Source organism: Vicugna pacos, chromosome 24, assembly GCF_048564905.1.
Source record: "Vicugna pacos chromosome 24, VicPac4, whole genome shotgun sequence".
Lineage (NCBI taxonomy): Eukaryota > Metazoa > Chordata > Mammalia > Artiodactyla > Camelidae > Vicugna > Vicugna pacos.
Window position 1 is genome coordinate 26,230,398 of NC_133010.1, and position 17,677 is coordinate 26,248,074.

General features: G+C 38.8%; 1 protein-coding gene across 9 annotated transcripts in view; it reads left to right on the top strand.

Moving 5' to 3' along the window:
* ANKRD12 (ankyrin repeat domain 12) overlaps positions 1 to 17,677 on the top strand; it is a 109,107-nt gene that overhangs the window by 76,064 nt on the left and 15,366 nt on the right. For all 9 annotated transcript variants that reach the window (XM_072949258.1, XM_072949250.1, XM_072949255.1 and 6 more), the window contains one exon: positions 11,395 to 16,103. In XM_072949258.1, coding sequence (XP_072805359.1) covers positions 11,395 to 16,103 — 4,709 coding nt within the window. The remainder of the gene's footprint in view (positions 1 to 11,394; positions 16,104 to 17,677) is intronic.

A 17,677-nucleotide genomic window follows, 5' to 3' on the forward strand; every position in this document is an offset into this window, starting at 1 on the left:
ACTGAATCTGATTCCCGTTCTTAAAGGTGTGTGAGAAGACAGGTGCGGCTGCACTTAGGATGCCTGTGACGTCCTGCGAACATCGTTCTGTCCCCAGCTCTCCATTCCCAGCTGAGCACCAGCTCACGAGAAACAGCACTGCATGTGATTTCTGTTCTCTTCCTGAAAAAATTATTTGAATATTTTATTTTCATTAACATAAAATACAGGTCTAAAAGGAAAATGTGAAGACTCAAAATTTTGATGAGAAATTCCCAAGTGACGATAGTGAGCAGTTGGCATATTTTAGAGCAAAATGTCACAGCTTTGTGAAGAGTATTATCAAGAAAAGAGTGGATGACAACACATTGTGTGAATGAGATACCGAGAATTCACTGTGTCATGCTGTCAGTGATATGAAGGCGTGTTGTCTGATCTGGTGAACAAGAAAGAAGGCAAAAACTCCAGGAAAAATAAACTATATGTACAAGCCACAGGCTAGAATGGAAAGCAAATACAATTTGACGTGATTTGGGGCTGCTCGTGGAGTGTGAGTGTGCTTTCTGAAATGACGGTAATAGGTCTGCCTTGGTCGGGTCATTTCGAAGAGCCAAGAGGACAGACTTGAGGTTCAGGAATTCTGTTCACTTTACTACTTCTAAATAAAATCAAATACAATACTTCAAGTTGTGAAGAAGGATTCCCTTGGGTAGTGGGCTCATATTACAGGTGGCTTTTCTTTACTCATCTCTGTTTTCCTCGTTTCCTAACATAAACTGTTCTTTACTTTTATAATAAAAGAATAATAAATGCTAATTGAAAATAAATGAAACCAAAAGAGTCTTAATGAATAAAGATCACTAAAGTTTAGCTTAGGGCTTTTTTATGCATTCACTCATCTCTGAATAAAAATTGCATGTATAAACAAAGACATCATTTCAATTTTTTTTTGAAGTATTCCTAGCGTAAAAAGAATACTTAATTCTGGTTGAGTACATTAGATGGGAAAAAAAAGGGCTTTTGACATTGTAGAGATTTTGACAATGGAAATCAAGCCAAAACCCATCATCTCTTCCCACTCTTATCTTCAGAGTGGCTACATTAACTATAAGAGCTCAGGTTTCAATACTCCTGCACTGTTACCTCGGTTTAGTCTCTGGATCTTAAACTGTGGGCGAGTTAGTTGAGCTGTCCGTGCTCAGGTTCCACATCTGTAAAACAGGAGCATGGCGGTGAATGAAGTTTAAGTGAGCTCATACTTGAAGCACAGAGAATGCTGACTGGCCCAGAGTAAGCGCTTGTTACATGTCTGCTTTACAAATGGTGAAGATCTGAAAGACAGTGATCACGTTAGACGGGTATCATTTGCTTTTACCATTGTGATGTTGGAAAATCTAAAGTTCACTGATTTGTTATATAGTCATTTAAGATAGTCAAGACATGGCTTTTTAAATTAGCTAACTTAGTAAAGTAAATAGAATTTCTGACCGTCAATCTGTCCTCTTGGCTCTTCTAAGTTACCTTTATATTTTGCCTAGCTTTATTGAAATATGACATATAACATTGTATATGTTTAAGGTGTGCAGTGTAATAATTTGATATCTGTATATATTGCGAAATTATTACCACAGTAAGGTTAGTTGACACATCTGTCACCTAACATTACAAATTTGTGTGTGTGTAGTAAGTACTTCTAAAACCAGCGTTTAGCAATTTTAGATATACAGTACAGTATTGTTAACTATAGACACCGTGCTGTACATTGCATCCTGAGGACGTATTCATCTTATAAATGGAAGTTTGTACCCTTTGACCACCTTCAACCATTTTCCCAATTCTCTGACTTTTTTCTTTTATAAATTGTATTACTTAACAGTAATGAATGAGATGTTTTTAATCTATCTTATTTTGTGTTCTTATGGAATATATAAATCAAGATGTATGTCTTAACATGGTGACGATCGCAAAATCAAGCAAAGAGTAGACAAGCAGCAAGTTCCTATTTGAAATTCCGCTTTAACTTCATGTGGGTATGTTTAATAGCTCTGTGTCATTGCTTATATTTTTTAAAGTATTTTATGTGTAAATTAGCAGTAAATCTCATTTAATATTCTACTTTATCTTAGAGCCTGTGTTTTTGTAGCAGAGTTGTTTCCTCAGTATGCTCCATCGTGAAATAAACATTGACTAGAAGGTATTCATTTAAACGCTTGTGGGAAGATCACAGGTTGTGGCATCGTTTTTCTGGGTGCTGGTGTAGTTCATACTGACTATCGTTAGTGCCTTTTATGTACCGAGATGTAACAGAGCATGATGGTTGTGAGTACTGGCTCCTAGAGTAATGGAAATAAAAGAAAAAACAAACAAATGGGACCTAATTAAATTTAAAAGCTTTTGCACAACTAAGGATACCATCAACAAAATGAAAAGACAACCTAAAGAATGGGAGAAAATACTCACAAATGATTCAACTGACAAGGGACTAATTTCCAAAATATACAAACATCTCATACACCTTAATATCAAAAAACAAGCAACCCAATAAAATGGGCAGAAGACCTAAACAGACATCTCTCCAAAGAAGACGGACGGATGGCCAACAAGCACATGAAAAGATGCTCAGCATCACTAATTGTTGGGGAGAAACGCAAATCAAAACTACAGTGAGGTATCACCTCACAGCAGCCAGAATGACCATCATTAAAAACTCTTCAAACGGTGAATGCTGGAGAGGGTGTGGAGAAAAGGGAGCCCTTCTGCACTGCTGGCGGGAATGCAAATTGGTGCAGCCACTGTGGAGGACGGTATGGAGGTTCTTCAAAAAACTAAGGACATATTTACCATGTGATCCAGTGATCCCACTCCTGGGCATATACTCAGAAAAAATATAATTCAAAAAGACACCTGTTTACAGTAGCCGAGGCCAGGAAACACCTCATGTCCGTGGACAGACGACTGGGCAGAGCTGCGGTGTTTGCTCACCACAGAGCACGGCTCAGCCATGGACAGAGTGAAATGACGCCATGTGCAGCAGCGTGGTGGACCTGGGGGCTGTCGTACTGCGTGAAGTCAGCCAGATGGAGAAAGAAAAACGTGATACTGCTTATGTGTGGAATCTGAAAAACAAAGACACAAATGAACTTACCTACAAAACAGAAAGTGGCTCATAGACACAGAGAACAAACTTATGGTTAGGGATAAAGGGGGTGGGAAGGGATAAATATGGAATTCAAGATTTGCACCTCTTGGGGAGTGATGGAAATGTTAGCTGTCTTGATTGTGGTGGTGGTTTCATGGGCATATGCATCTGTCAGAATTCATCCAATTGTACATCTGGAATGTATGTAGTTTACTGTACAGGAGCCATACCACAGTAAAGGTGTTAAAAAATAACCATAATATTATCATACCTAAATTAGCTAAATTGTGTTACTATTAAATACTTGGTTATTGTTCCAAGTTGTGATTACCTCATACAATCCTAAAGTTTTTCTTTTTTTAACTTTTTCAAAGTCAGAATCCAAATAAAGACCACATACTACAATTGGTAGTATGTGATATATGTGATATATCTGAGAATCTTTTAATCTATAGAACCCCCTTCCGTTCTTATGTTCCTGCATTTTTGTTGTTGTTGAAATAATCTGATCATTTTCCCTGGTAATTTTTCCCAAAGTCTGGATTTTGCTAATTGTGTCTCCATGATTTCAGTTAAGGAAAACTATTTTCCAAGTATTTTCTTATCTCAATTTCAAATTTTCTTTGTTTAACGACGATGAGTTAAATGGTAAACTGACTTTAATGTCAGAAAGAGTTGCTTGTGATTATAAAGGAACTTTGCCAGTGGTTGAGCAGAAGATTAATGATTCTAATCAGTTTTCTTAATTTCTGTCAAGACAGAGGTGAACATTAGGCTTCCTTTGAAACTAATTTCTAGCACTTAGTATTGACACAAACTGTTTGTATATATTATTTAAGTACTTTACATGCTGATTTTGCCCATAACTTAAAAATCTTATTTTTCATCACTGCTTTTCAGAATGTTGACACACTCTAGTAGATATACTATTTATCTTGGTTCCTAATTTTCCTTTCCTTTACAGTTGAACAGTCTTCATTTCAGTGAGATTCTAAAGGAGGCTATAGATTTGCTGCTTTTACTACATCTAGCGGTTACCATCGTTAGTATCTTAATTGTGTTACTGGTGTCAGCCATTTTTCCATTTTCATAAAATACAAACAAAATACATATGTACTCAAATAATTGTATGAACTTCACTAATGGTGCTATTGTTTAAAAATAAATTTCTGGGGAGAGGGTATATATAGCTCCACTGGTAGAGTGCATGCCTAGCATGCGTAAGGTCCTGCGTTCAATCCGCAGCACTTCCATGAAAAAAACAAGTAAGTAAACCTAATTACCTCCCCTGCAAAACAAATAAGTAAAAATAAAATTTTTGGCTTACTGAAAAAGGGAAACACAGTAGCTGATGTGCGGGAGCAAGCTCTCAGTATAGAAGGGATTCTGCAGAGCGTTAGCACACCAGGTGTGAAGCTGCAGGCTGTAGGTAGGCTGGCGGTGGCGTGAAGCATCTCAAGTGACGGACCAGTGATAACAGGCACTGCTGCTGTGTGAGTGAAATGCCTGCCACCTCCTCCAGGTGCCAGGTTTAAAGGAGACATGAGCAGTACGTTAACCAGGCAGAAGTCAGTGGCAATAGGATTTCCCACTTGGGTACCATGCAGAATTGTAAAGTGGGTAACTATGTGTTTCATGTTTGTCTCCCTTCCTGCGGGCCTCCCGTCCCACAGTAAGCACCCCTGCTTGACTTCTTGATGCCTTAGTCCAGCTCGGAAACTCACTATTTGTACATTTATTCTGCATTTGTTAGGCATCTACTACATGTTGTGTATTAAGAAAGTCCCCAAATACAAGTCACAGGCTTGTATTTGAATTATCTGTTGGATAATACGGAAAACAGAAACAGAAAATTACAGCTGCCTCACTGGTGGTTACCTTCCCACCAAGGACTCCTAGGTTCCATACGTAGACTTTTCCTCTCAGTAAGCACACTACCACCCCTGCCGTCCTCGGTCCCATAAACAGACAATACCTGGTTTTCATTTTCTGAGGCGCTATAATTTAGGCAGGTGCTGTTGATACAGATACCTTTATAAGTGCACAAGAAGCTGTGTGTGTGTGTACGTGTACGTGTACGTGTACGTGTACATGTATGTACGTACGTGTCCGCATGTACTTAAGCACTTCGTCATCCAAGATGCATTCAGGACATAGTGGAACAGATAGCCTTCCATTTGCCTGTTGCCTTTTCTGGGAAACAAACAATGTATAATCATTGATTTAATTCAGACCTTTTTAAAAGCCCAGAGTCTTTTGGCTTTATTAATCAGGAGTGTGAAATGTACCTGCTTTGTCAGATGCATGCTGGTTGTTTTGGAGAGATTTTGCAGGAGGAAGGGTTTACTTTATGTACTGTCGTCTCCCTACTTTGGTCACATATGTTCCTTTTGGATTCCATACAAGAAAAAATACAAGTTTACAGTAGCTTCAGTATGGAAAAAGTCAAGCCTGAGGATAATAGTGATCTCAGATAACATTTAGCTGTTCTTTAAATGTCACTAGTATTAGTTGCAAATGTCTGAAAGTGCCTTGAGATGTACAAGAGCAAGTTTCAAGTGTATTTAAGTGTTTTTAATCAGTTACGCTTCATTTTGTTGTTTAACACTTTTTCATGGGGAAGAAAAATGCTTTAATGAAAAATTTAATATTTTAATGATTGCTTAACCCATTTCTCATGTTCCTTCCTAGTTTCCCAAATAAAATTGCTGAGATGATAAACATTAAAATTTTTAAAGGGTTCTTTGTCAGAAATAATTTCATCAAATGTTTTAAATACAAGTTCTAATGTAGTAACTAAATATATATTAAAGACTAAAAAAATTGGAACAAAATGCAAAATTATAACATAGTACAGTGATAACCATGGCTATTTTCAGTACATGAATTTGAAGATTTGGATCCTAGGTGAATTTCTCACTATAAGCAATCATTTGCTAAGAAAGGCAGAGCAAGCTTTTTTTTTTTTTTTAAGTTACTTCTGCACTAGAGTTCCAAGACCAGCTTGATCTGTATTCCTGGGTGAAGTAAATCAAAAAGGTTTCAGGCTGCTTAGGGAAGAAGGGGGATTTCAGCCTGGCCTGCCAGTGGAAGTGGTGTCATTGAGATGTAGTACCTTGCTGAGATCACAGACTAGGTAGCTTCCTGAGAGCCACCCAGGGTTGTTGCTGCTGGTGCTCAGAGCCAGCGTGCAGCTCAGCGTGCAGAGTGACCCTCCCGGGGTGACTCCACGCACTCATCATGGGCATTAGTTAGCATCAGCTTGACTGACTCACTTGAGAACTGGTACTTTTTTACCTTTTAAAAAAGTAGGAGTCTTTTCACGGACATAGAAAACAAACCATGGTTACCAAAGGGGAAAGGGTGGGGAGGAATAAATTAGTAGTTGCGGATTAACAGACACACATCACTATATATAAAATAGATAAACAACAAGGACCTACTGTATAGCACAGGGAATTGTCAATTTCCTGTAATACGATGGTAAAGACTCTGAAAAGAAAATATATATGTGTATGCATATGTATAACTGAATCACTTTGCTGTACATCTGACACTAACGTAAATCAACTACACTTCAGTAAAAATTTTTTTAAAGTAGGAGTCTTTTTAATCTTTTATTGAGGTATGGTTGATGCACAATATTATGTAAATTACAGATGTGCAACAGTGATTCACAATTTTTAAAGGTTATGCTTCATTTATAGTTATTATAAAGTATTGGCTGTGTTCCCCATGTTGTACAATGTATCTTTGTAGCTAATTTTATACCTAGTAGTTGGTACCTCTTAATTTCCTACCCCTATATTGCCCCTCCCACCTCCCCTCTCCCCACTGGTAACCACTAGTTTGTTCTCTACATCTGTGAGTAACTTTTTTGTTATGTTCACTAGTTTGGTGTTTTTCAGATTCCACATAAAAATGATACCATACAGCATTTGTCTTTAACTATTTCATTTAGCACAATACCCTCCAAGTCCATCCATGTTGTTGCAGATGGCAGTATTTCATCCTTTTTATGGCTGAGTAGTATTCTATTGTATATGTATACCATATCTTCTTTATCCATTCATCTGTTTTTCCCCCTTGCTATTTTTTAATTTTATTTTTTGTGATGCCATTATAAATGATGTTGATAGCAAACTTTTTTTTAATTTTTAAATTTTTTATACAATCTTAAAGGTTGCTTTCTACTTAAAGTTACTACAAAATATTGGCTGTATTCCCTGTGTTGTACAATACATCCTTGAGCCTGTCTTACACCCACTAGTTTGTACCTCCCCCTCCCCCACCCCTGTATTGCCCACCTGCATTGGTAGCCACTACTTTTGTTTTCTGTAGCTGTTAGTCTGTTTCTTTTTTGTTGTATTTACTAGTTTGCTATATATTTTTTAGATTCCACATATAAGTGATAATCATACAGTATTTGTCTTTCTCTGATTTATTTCACTTAGCATAATGCCTCCAAGTCCATCCGTGTTGCTGCAAATGGCAAAATTTCATCCCTTTTTATGACTAATACTCCACTGTACATACACACCACGTCTTCTTTATCTGTTCATCTGTTGATGGACACTTAGATTGTTTACATATCTTGGCTGTTGTAAATAATGCTGCTGTGAACATTGGGGTGCATGTATTTTTTTGAATTAATGTGCTTGCTTTTTTTCAGATTATGTACCCATGAGTGGTCATATGGTAGTCCTGTTTTTAGTTTTTTAAGGAACCTCCATACTGTCGTCCATAGTGGCTGCACCAATTTACATTCCCACTAACGGTGTAGGAGGGTTCCCTTTTCTCCACAGCCTCGCCAATATTTGTTATTTGTGTTCTTTTTGATGAAAACTGTTCTGCCAGAAGTGAGATGGTATCTCACTGTGGTTTTGATTTGCATTTCCCTGATGATTAGCAGTGTTGAGCATCTTTTCCATGTGCCTGTTGACCATCTGCATTTCCTCTTTGAAAAAATGTCTATTTAGTTCTTCTACCCATTTATTAATCGGGTTGTTTGGTTTTTTTGACGTTGAGTTATACGCGCTGTTTATTTATGTTGGATGTTAACCCCTTAACCTGTCATACCACTTGCAAATATTTTCTCTCAGTCCATAGGTTGTCTTTTCATTTTGTTTATGGTTTCCTTTGCTGTACAAAAGCTTTTAAGTTTATTTAGGTCCCATTTGTTTATTTTTGCTTTCATTTTCTTTGATTTACGAGACGGATCTGGAAAAATACTGCTGCAATTTATGTCAAAGAGCGTTGTGCCTGTGTTTTCCTCCAAGAGTTTTATGGTTTCTAGTCTTACATTGAGGTCTTTAAACCATTTTGACTTTAGTTTTGTGTATGGTGTTAGTAATTTCATTCTTTTACATGTAGGTGTCCAGTTTTCCCAGGACCACTGTCTTTTCTCCATTGTGTATTCTTGCCTCCTTTGTCATAGATTAATTGACCACAACTTTGTGGGTTTATTTCTGGGCCCCCTCTTCTGTTCCATTGATCTGTGTGTCCATTTTTGTGCCAGTACTAGACTGTTTTGATTACTGTAGCTTTGTCATACAGTGTGAAGTCAGGGAGCATGATTTAAAAAAAAAAAAAAAGGAGTCTTTTTAAAAGGACCATAGGGGAAAAAGCATATCTGTGCTGGAGAGCATTCCTTAATTACCTTCAGTTGATGAATCAGGAACACAGATGACAAACCTTGCATCTCTCAGGTACACATACATGCGTAACTCCCTTGGAGAATTTGCATTTGACCTTTAATGTCTATATTCAGATGGGAAGCACTATGGTGTAATAAGTGAAACATACACAAAAGTAAGTGTGTGGTATAATCTAAATAATGTATTAATATACATGAGCAAAAAAAGACCAGAAGAAAGTAAGATGAAGAAATTATGAAGTGACATTAATCAGGAAGAAACACAAAACGTGGCAAATGAGCCACACAAGTAATCAAAAAATCAAACTGTGATATCATTTTATACCTATTAATGAACTTTTTAAAAGTATTTTTTCTGATGATAAAAGTAATATAATCTGTTATACTGGGAATTTGGAAAATACAGCAAAACTTGAAAATAAAAATCACCCATAATTCCTCCAGCCAGAGTTTAATACAGATACTATTTTAATATATTTCTCTAGTTTTTTTTCCCTACACACACAGAGACAAATTTGTATACTGCTGTTTTCACCTACAAGATACACAAAAATTTTACAAACTATTAAATATCTGTGCTATCGTTAATTACGAACAACCTGAATGTCCCTCAGTAGAAGAATCCGTTTAAATGATTACATATTAACTCCATGTAATATGCAGCCGTTAAAAATAGTAATAAAAGAAATATAACTTCAAAAGAAAATCTACAGTCTGTTCAATTTTTAAAAAGCCATACATAAAACGGGGCGTGCTGTGGTTTGAGCTGCTTCTTTGCTTAATAGTTGTCTTCTTGAACCCTGCCTGAAATTCCTGCGCGCCCTTCCTCTCAGTTCTGTGCACCGCTCTGAGAAGCCTGCTTCCCTTCCGTTCTGCCAGCGTGCTGACTGGCCCAGGTGCGCCCTTTGCCCTGGCGCCTGCTGCTGCGGTTACAGGCAGGACTGTATTCTTCCACCCTGGCATCCCTAGCCAGTAGCATTCTGTGCCTGGCGGGGAACGCAGTATATATTAGGACCGATTTGCAGTGCAGAACTGAGGTTTTACAAGATATGCAAAGAAAAAAAATCATTCCCAGTTTCCAGTAAAACTTACCTAATGAGAAACAATACAAATAGGATAGTTAAATATAAACCCTTGGAAGCTGCAAGGGGAGAAAAGTCCTCAAGAACAAGTTATAATAAGGTGCTAACGAGGGAAAATAATACCTGTGGTGCAAGTGCACGTTCTGTACTCATTTAATCAAGTGCCGAAATAAATATTGCTTCCAGAACAAGTGTTCTTCTTCTGCAACATGAAGTTCTGTAGCTTGATACCCTGTATTGCGGTATTGATAACTGGGAATGGAGTTCTGCTTACAAGCAGTTGTAATTCCAGAGTGTTCTTTTTTATACCATGTCAGTATAACTATTTTACTCATTGGCATTTAATAATATTGTTTTAGAATATTAACATATCTTCTCCAGAGCTCCCCATACAGTGCCCAGGACCTTACAGACACCCCACAATGCTTCTGGAATTTGAATTCCCATGTGAAGAGAATATATGGGTGCTAGATCACTTTAAAGGGAGCTTAGTGTATTAAAATAAATTTATGACTACAGTATTATTAAATAGCAAAAAGATCTGTTTAGTTATTTTTTATGAGTTTGTTTTTTTTCCTCCCTTGGTCAGAGGCCTGGGTTTTCTCTTCAGTTAGAGGCCCCATGTATACAACATACATTTCAGCTAAGAAAAGATGTCATCAAAGAAGAAAAACAATTTTTTTCTTAAATGTTATATAATGAAATAGAATTTAGCAGTGCTTTGACTGTATTTATACAACAGCTTGTACACAAGTACATTTTTGTGTACTTAAAATAAATTTTAATGTCTTTAAAAACATACAGGGATTGAGCACATTATTTCCCCTTTTGTACTGAAGTACAGTTGGTGTCAAGTTTAAATTATAAAGAAGAAAGCTAAGAAATAAAGTGGCTTTTTTCAAATTACATATCAATTCAGTTTATCTGTTAAGATCTTAATGATGTAATGGGAGGATTTTTTTTTAACCAAATAGTCATGTTTCTTGTATGGTCAAAACCACCTTTGTTCAAGTTTCTGTCCTTTATGGAAATCAACTAATCCTTTATGCTTTTCGTAATAAAAAATTCTAAAACAACCTTTTACGTTAGTGGTTCTTAATCTTTTTTGCATCAAAGAATCCTACATAAATTAAATATTCTCTCTCCAGGAAAAATAAACGTACATGTATGTAAAATTTTACATATCATTAGTAGCCAGTGTTTCCCCTGAATCCAACCCCTTAGGTTATGAACCTCATCATTATATTATGCATACATTTTAATATTATGTGTATATTGCTATATATGTTGTGAATGCAGTATATTGTATGCTTTTAGAAGTGTCAGGGAATCTCATCCTGAAGCAAATTGTCTGTAAAGCTCTTCCACAAAACTGTAGCAGAGTTGTTGCATATTTCTATTGCATTATTGGCACATAAATCTGAGGTGTTTTTCCTGAATTGTTTCAAATATTTGCTGTATATCTATATTTTTCTCTCAGTCTTATTTTTCTGACAATTGTTTCTTGACTAAGAACAGATTTTCTTTTCTTACCCTAGATTCTGAGGAGGCTCGGTCTGTCAATCCTTCCAGTGTTGATGAAAATATTGACTCTGAGACAGAGAAAGACTCTCTCATTTCTGAAAGTAAACAGATAATTCCCAGTAAAGCACCTCTTCCATCTGCCCTTGATGAGTATGAGTTCAAAGATGACGATGATGAAGAAATAAATAAAATGATTGATGATAGGCATATTCTTAGGAAAGAGCTACGAAAAGACAATGAATCTGAAGTAGAAAAGAATAGTTTATTTACAAAACAGGAAAAGGCCTTCTATCCTAAATCATTTAAAACTAAAAAACAAAAGCCATCTAGGGTTTTGTATTCAAGTTCTGAAAGTTCAGATGAAGAAATTCTTCAGAACAAAAAGTGTCCTGTTCCATGTTCTGTCCCTGAAACATCCAATTCTGATACACAAACCAAAAAGGAGTATGGAGTTTCAAATGAACACAAACAGAAAGGCAAAGTGAAAAGAAAATTAAAGAACCAGAACAAAAATAAAGAGAACCAAGAGCTGAAGCAAGAAAAAGAGGGGAAAGAAAATACCAGAGTAACAAACTTGACGGTTAATCCTGCCCTAGATTGTTCAGAAAAGACCAGGGAGGAGGGGAATTTTAGGAAATCTTTTAGCCCAAAAGATGATACTTCATTACATTTGTTTCATATTTCTACCAGCAAGTCTCCCAAACATGCTTGTGGACTAAGTGAAAAGCAGTCAACACCACTAAAACAAGAACATTCTAAGGCATGTTTATCACCAGGAAGTTCGGAAATGTCATTGCAGTCTGACCTTGTTCGATATGATAATACAGAATCTGAATTTTTGCCAGAAAGTTCAAGTGTAAAATCTTGTAAGCATAAGGAAAAAAATAAACATCAGAAAGATTTCCACTTAGAATTTGGTGAAAAGTCAAATGCCAAAATAAAGGATGAAGATCATAGTCCAACATTTGAAAATTCAGATTGCACACTGAAAAAAATGGATAAAGAGGGTAAAACATTAAAAAAGCATAAATTGAAACATAAAGAGAGAGAAAAAGAAAAGCATAAAAAAGAAATTGAAGGTGAAAAGGAAAAGTACAAAAATAGGGATGGTACTAAAGAGCTTCAGCGGAGTGTGGAATTTGATAGAGAATTTTGGAAAGAGAATTTTTTTAAAAGTGATGAAACTGAAGATCTGTTTTTAAATATGGAACATGAAGCCTTAACGTTAGAAAAAAAATCAAAGTTGGAAAAAAACATAAAAGATGATAAATCAACCAAGGAAAAGCATGCCGCAAAAGAGAGGAGTTTTAAAGAAGAACGAGAAAAAATTAAAAGTGAGAAATCTTTTAGGGAGGAAAAAGTAAAAGATTTAAAAGAAGAGAGAGAGAATGCACCTACAGATAAAGAAACAGAATTCAGTTCTTTAGGTGTAAGTGCCAGTGAAGAATCTGTAGGGTTACATTCAGTGGAAAAGGAAATAGAAATTGAAAAACAAGAAAAGCATATAAAAGAAAGTAGGGAAAAATCTGAGAAACGATTTCAGACTAAAGAAAAGGATGCTGAGAAGGCTGAAAGAAAAAATTCTGAAAAAGAGAAGAAGATAAAACATGAGCATAAGTCAGAGAAAGACAGATTAGATCTTAGTGAATGTGTCGACAGAATAAAAGAAAAAGACAGGCTGTATTCACACCACACAGAAAAATGCCATAAAGAAGGTGAGAAGGTAAAAAACATTATTACCATTAAGAAAACTGATGACAGAGAGAAAAGTAGAGAAAAAATGGACAGAAAACATGACAAAGAAAAACCTGAAAAAGAGAGACATCTAGCCGAGAGCAAGGAGAAACACTCAATGGAAAAAAAAACCAAACAGTCAGATATTACTGACTATGCTAAGTCAGAGAAAAGCAAAAATAAAGAAAAAGACAGGGATGTAGATAAAAAGGAAAAATCCAGAGATAGTGTGAATATAACTAACTTCAGACACTTCCAGGAAGAGAAGAAGTCAACTATAGCAGACGGTAATAAAGCGCATGAAAAAACTTTACCCCTTAAAGAGAAATCTAGAGATGAGCCTTTGAAAACTCCTGATGGAAAAGAGAAAGATAAAAAGGATAAAGATATAGATAGATACAAAGAGCGAGACAAACATAAGGATAAAATTCAACTAAGTAGTGCACTCAGACTGAAATCTGAAGCAGAGAAGCCTAAACCTAAGTCACCACCAGCATCAAAAGATGCTCGACCCAGAGAAAAGAGGCTGGTGAATGACGACTTAATGCAGACAAGCTTTGAACGAATGCTGAGTCTGAAAGACCTGGAGATAGAGCAGTGGCACAGAAAACACAAGGAAAAAATTAAGCAGAAAGAAAAGGAACGGTTGAGAAACCGTAACTGTTTAGAACTTAAGGTAAAAGATAAAGAAAAAACAAAGCATGCACTAGCTGAGTCCAAAAATAAAGAACTTACCAGGTCGAAGAGTTCAGAGTTGACTGATGCTTCTACCAAGGAGAAGCAGTCTAAAGATGCTGTAAGTAACAGATCACAGTCTGTCGACACCAAAAATACAGTGAATTTAGGGAAGTCACCCTTCATTTCAGATAGTAGCTTAAATAGATCTCCTAGGTCAGAAAGTGAAAAGCCCGGTCTCAGCTCCAGGTCTGTGTCCATGATTTCAGTTGCCAGCTCAGAAGATTCCTGCCATACTACCGTGACAACACCAAGGCCACCAGTTGAGTATGACTCAGACTTTATGTTGGAGGGTTCAGATTCCCAAATGTCCTTTTCCCAGTCACCATTTTTGCCAGTTGCCAAATCTCCGGCCCTTCATGAGAGGGAGCCAGACAGCCTGGCTGAGCTGCCAGAGCGGGTTAAAGCACCACATACAAGCCGGCTTCCAGCATCCCACCTCCGCTCATCCTCTGCAGAGGACGTTAAACTCGTTCTAAGTGAGGGGAGACCAGCTGTGGAAGTTCGAAGATGTAGCATGCCATCTGTTATTTGTGAACATACAAAACAATTCCAAACAATATCAGAAGAAAGCAACCAAGACGGCTTAGCTGTGCCAAGAGTTACTTGTCCTTCTCCCCAAACTGAGGTGTCCTCACCTGTGCCTGAACGAGAACTTTCAAATGTGTCTAACGTGCATTCCAGCTTTGCGGCCTCTCCAACTAGATCTGTAAACAGCAAATACACTTCAGCGGATGTAAATGTTGTCAAGAGTACTGCTCCAGTGGGCCCTTTGACGGACAGTCCTGTGCATTTAGAGCCATCTAATCAGGTTGATGTAATTCAAAATAAATCATGGGAGATAGCTGTTGAGAGACTGGAGTCGTTAAGCACCAGTGACTTTATCTGCCCAAGTTCTCGTATGCCTGATCAAGATTCTTCTGTTCAGGGTTTTTGTAATTCTGAAAACAAAATATTGAAAGAACAAAATACTGACTTTTTATCCCTGCATCAGACTGAATTGCCAGGAAACACTTGTGCTCAGGACCCAGCGTCCTTTCTGCCTTCCCAGCAGCCTTGCTCTTTTCACAGCCAATCACTTTCAGATGCTGAATCTATTTCTAAACATCTGTCTTTGTCATATGTTGCCAATCAAGAGCCAGGTATTTTACAACAGAAAAATGCTATTCAGATTATCAGTTCTGTTTTAGATACCGATAATGAACCTACAAAAGATACGGAGGGTACTTTTGTCCTGACAGATGTTCAGAAGACAGACGCCTTTGTCTCAGTGTGCCCTGAAAGCACTGTTCAAGAAGCATCACCAAATTTTGAGAAAGCTAACACTTTGCCTGTATTACCATCAGAAAGGGACTTTAATGGAAGTGACGCCTCTTCCCAGCCAAATACACATTATGCACTTAGCAAACTAATGTACAAGTCTTCCGGTGACCACGAGGCTGAAAATAGCACTTCTGACATTCAGGTCGTTTCACATGAAAAAGAAGGCAAACTGGAGAGTTCAGTTCTGACTCACTTGAATGATAAGTGTGATTCTGATTTATGTGACATGAATGCAGGGATGCCAAAAGGAAATCTTAATGAACAAAATAATCCAAAACACTGTCCTGAAGGTGAGAAGTGTTTGCTTTCCATCGAAGACGAAGAGTCACAACAAAGCACTTTATCAAGTCTGGAGAACCATTCACAACAATCAGCTCCCCCAGAAATGCATAAATACAGTCACTTAGTTAAAGTGGAATTGGAAGAAAATGCTGAAGATGATAAAACTGAAAACCAGATCCCTCCAAGGATGACTAGGAACAAAACAAATACGACAGCAAACCCAAGCAAACAGGTTCTGGCTGGCTGCGCGCTGTTAGCAGAAAAAGACGGGGAGTCTTCCTCCCCTCGAGGAAGAATCAGGTTAACCGAGGACGACGACCCTCAGATCCACCACCCTCGGAAAAGGAAGGTGTCGCGTGTGCCGCAGCCTGTGCAGGTGAGCCCGTCCCTGCTGCAGGCCAAGGAGAAGACGCAGCAGTCGCTGGCGGCGCTCGTGGACTCGCTGAAGCTCGACGAGATCCAGCCGTACAGTTCAGAGAGAGCAAATCCGTATTTTGAATATCTGCACATACGGAAGAAAATTGAAGAAAAGCGCAAGCTGTTGTGTAGTGTTATCCCTCAAGCACCTCAGTATTATGATGAGTATGTGACGTTCAATGGATCGTATCTGCTGGATGGGAACCCCTTAAGCAAGATCTGCATCCCCACAGTAAGTAGCGCCGCGCGGCGCGCGCCTGCGCTTCAGCGGAAGCGTGACGCACGTCGCACGCGTAGTTCAGTCTTCTAGGAGCCGCGTTTTAAAAAGTAAAAGGAAACGGGAAATTAATATTAATACTGTATTTAACCCAGTGTATCCAGAATTTTATTTCAAAATATAAACAGTGTAGAGAAGTTATTGATGGGACATTCTGTAATTTTTTTGTACTAAGAATTTGAAACCCGCTGGGCTTTCAAGTTGAAACTCGCCACATGTCAGTGCCCAGTAGCCACGTGTAGCCGGGGCTACCTTACTGAACAGCACTGATGCACAGTATTTTTTCTCTTACCTGTTTTTCCTTTCGTCCCAAAGCAGTTGTGTTTTCACTTCTGTGAAGGGTAATTCCACCACCCGTGTGCGCTTTTGATCCCAGTCTCTGCAGTGTTCTCTGGAACCTTCCTCTATTAAAACACTTCTCGCTAGTACACTTTCTAACTTTCTCTCTCTAGGGCCCTTCTCCCCCCACTCCTTTCATCCTGGGGAGAACGCGGTTCTCCCTGGACTGTGCCAGCCTGCCGGCCGCCCCCTCTGGCTGCCACGCCCTTGGAGGGCGGTCTGTGCCCGATGTTTTCCCTGCGGCACGTGCTGTTCGCCCCTTCACCATCGGGTGCCCTGGCAGTCGTCACCAGTGAGCTCGAATTGCCTGGTTCATTGGCCTCTTTTTCTTTCTACTTGGCCTCTGTCACATTTGACACTGTGACCATCTCGTTCTTCATAAAATTTTCCCCTCCCTGGTCTTTCCCGAGGATGCACTCTTCTGGTTCTCCTGCCTCACTAACTAATCTCTTTCTATCTTTTAATGACTCCGCTACGCACCTCTGAAACATCAGCGTTCTCTAGGAGTTAATTCGTCTTTTGGTCCCCGTGGTCCCGTCTGTCCCTATGGTTTCAGCAGTCTTCCGTGTGCCAGGTAGTCCCTCACCATTCTCTCTAGCCACAGCATCCCTGCTGACCTCCAGAGTCACATACCAGTGCTTCCTGGGCATCAGTCACTGCATGAGCTCAGACACCTCTCACCGGTTTGGTTCCTCAGGAAGGTTCCCCAGGACTCTGAGATTGTGTGCAAGAGGTTTGTCCCTGAGCGCCGCCAGGAGCAGTGCCTATAAGTGCGTGAGGGGAGCGGAGTCGGGCAGAGCAAGAAGTTGGACTGAAACGCAGGTGCAGCAGTGACCTCAGTGGAAGCTGCTGGAGCTCTGGAGTGGGATGGCCCCTCCGCTAGGTGGCCTCCACTCGGGGGAGGGGACCTGGGGGCACACTAGCTCTCTCCCGTGAAACAGAGATCACAGAGAGTAACTCCAGGGAGAGCTGTGGGCCACCTCGCTCCTCGTGCCTGACGGGAGAGTCTGACCATGCACCATGGCATCCTCTCTAACCTCACACTTCAACAGGCCCAAGGGGATGATTTATCCCTCACTCCCTTAAAAACAAACCTCCATTCATTAGTGAGGACAGCAAAGTAGAAACCTGTCAGTCCCCAAGCTCTAAACATGCTACCTTAGCACGCCTTCCAGAATCTACCTCGGCAC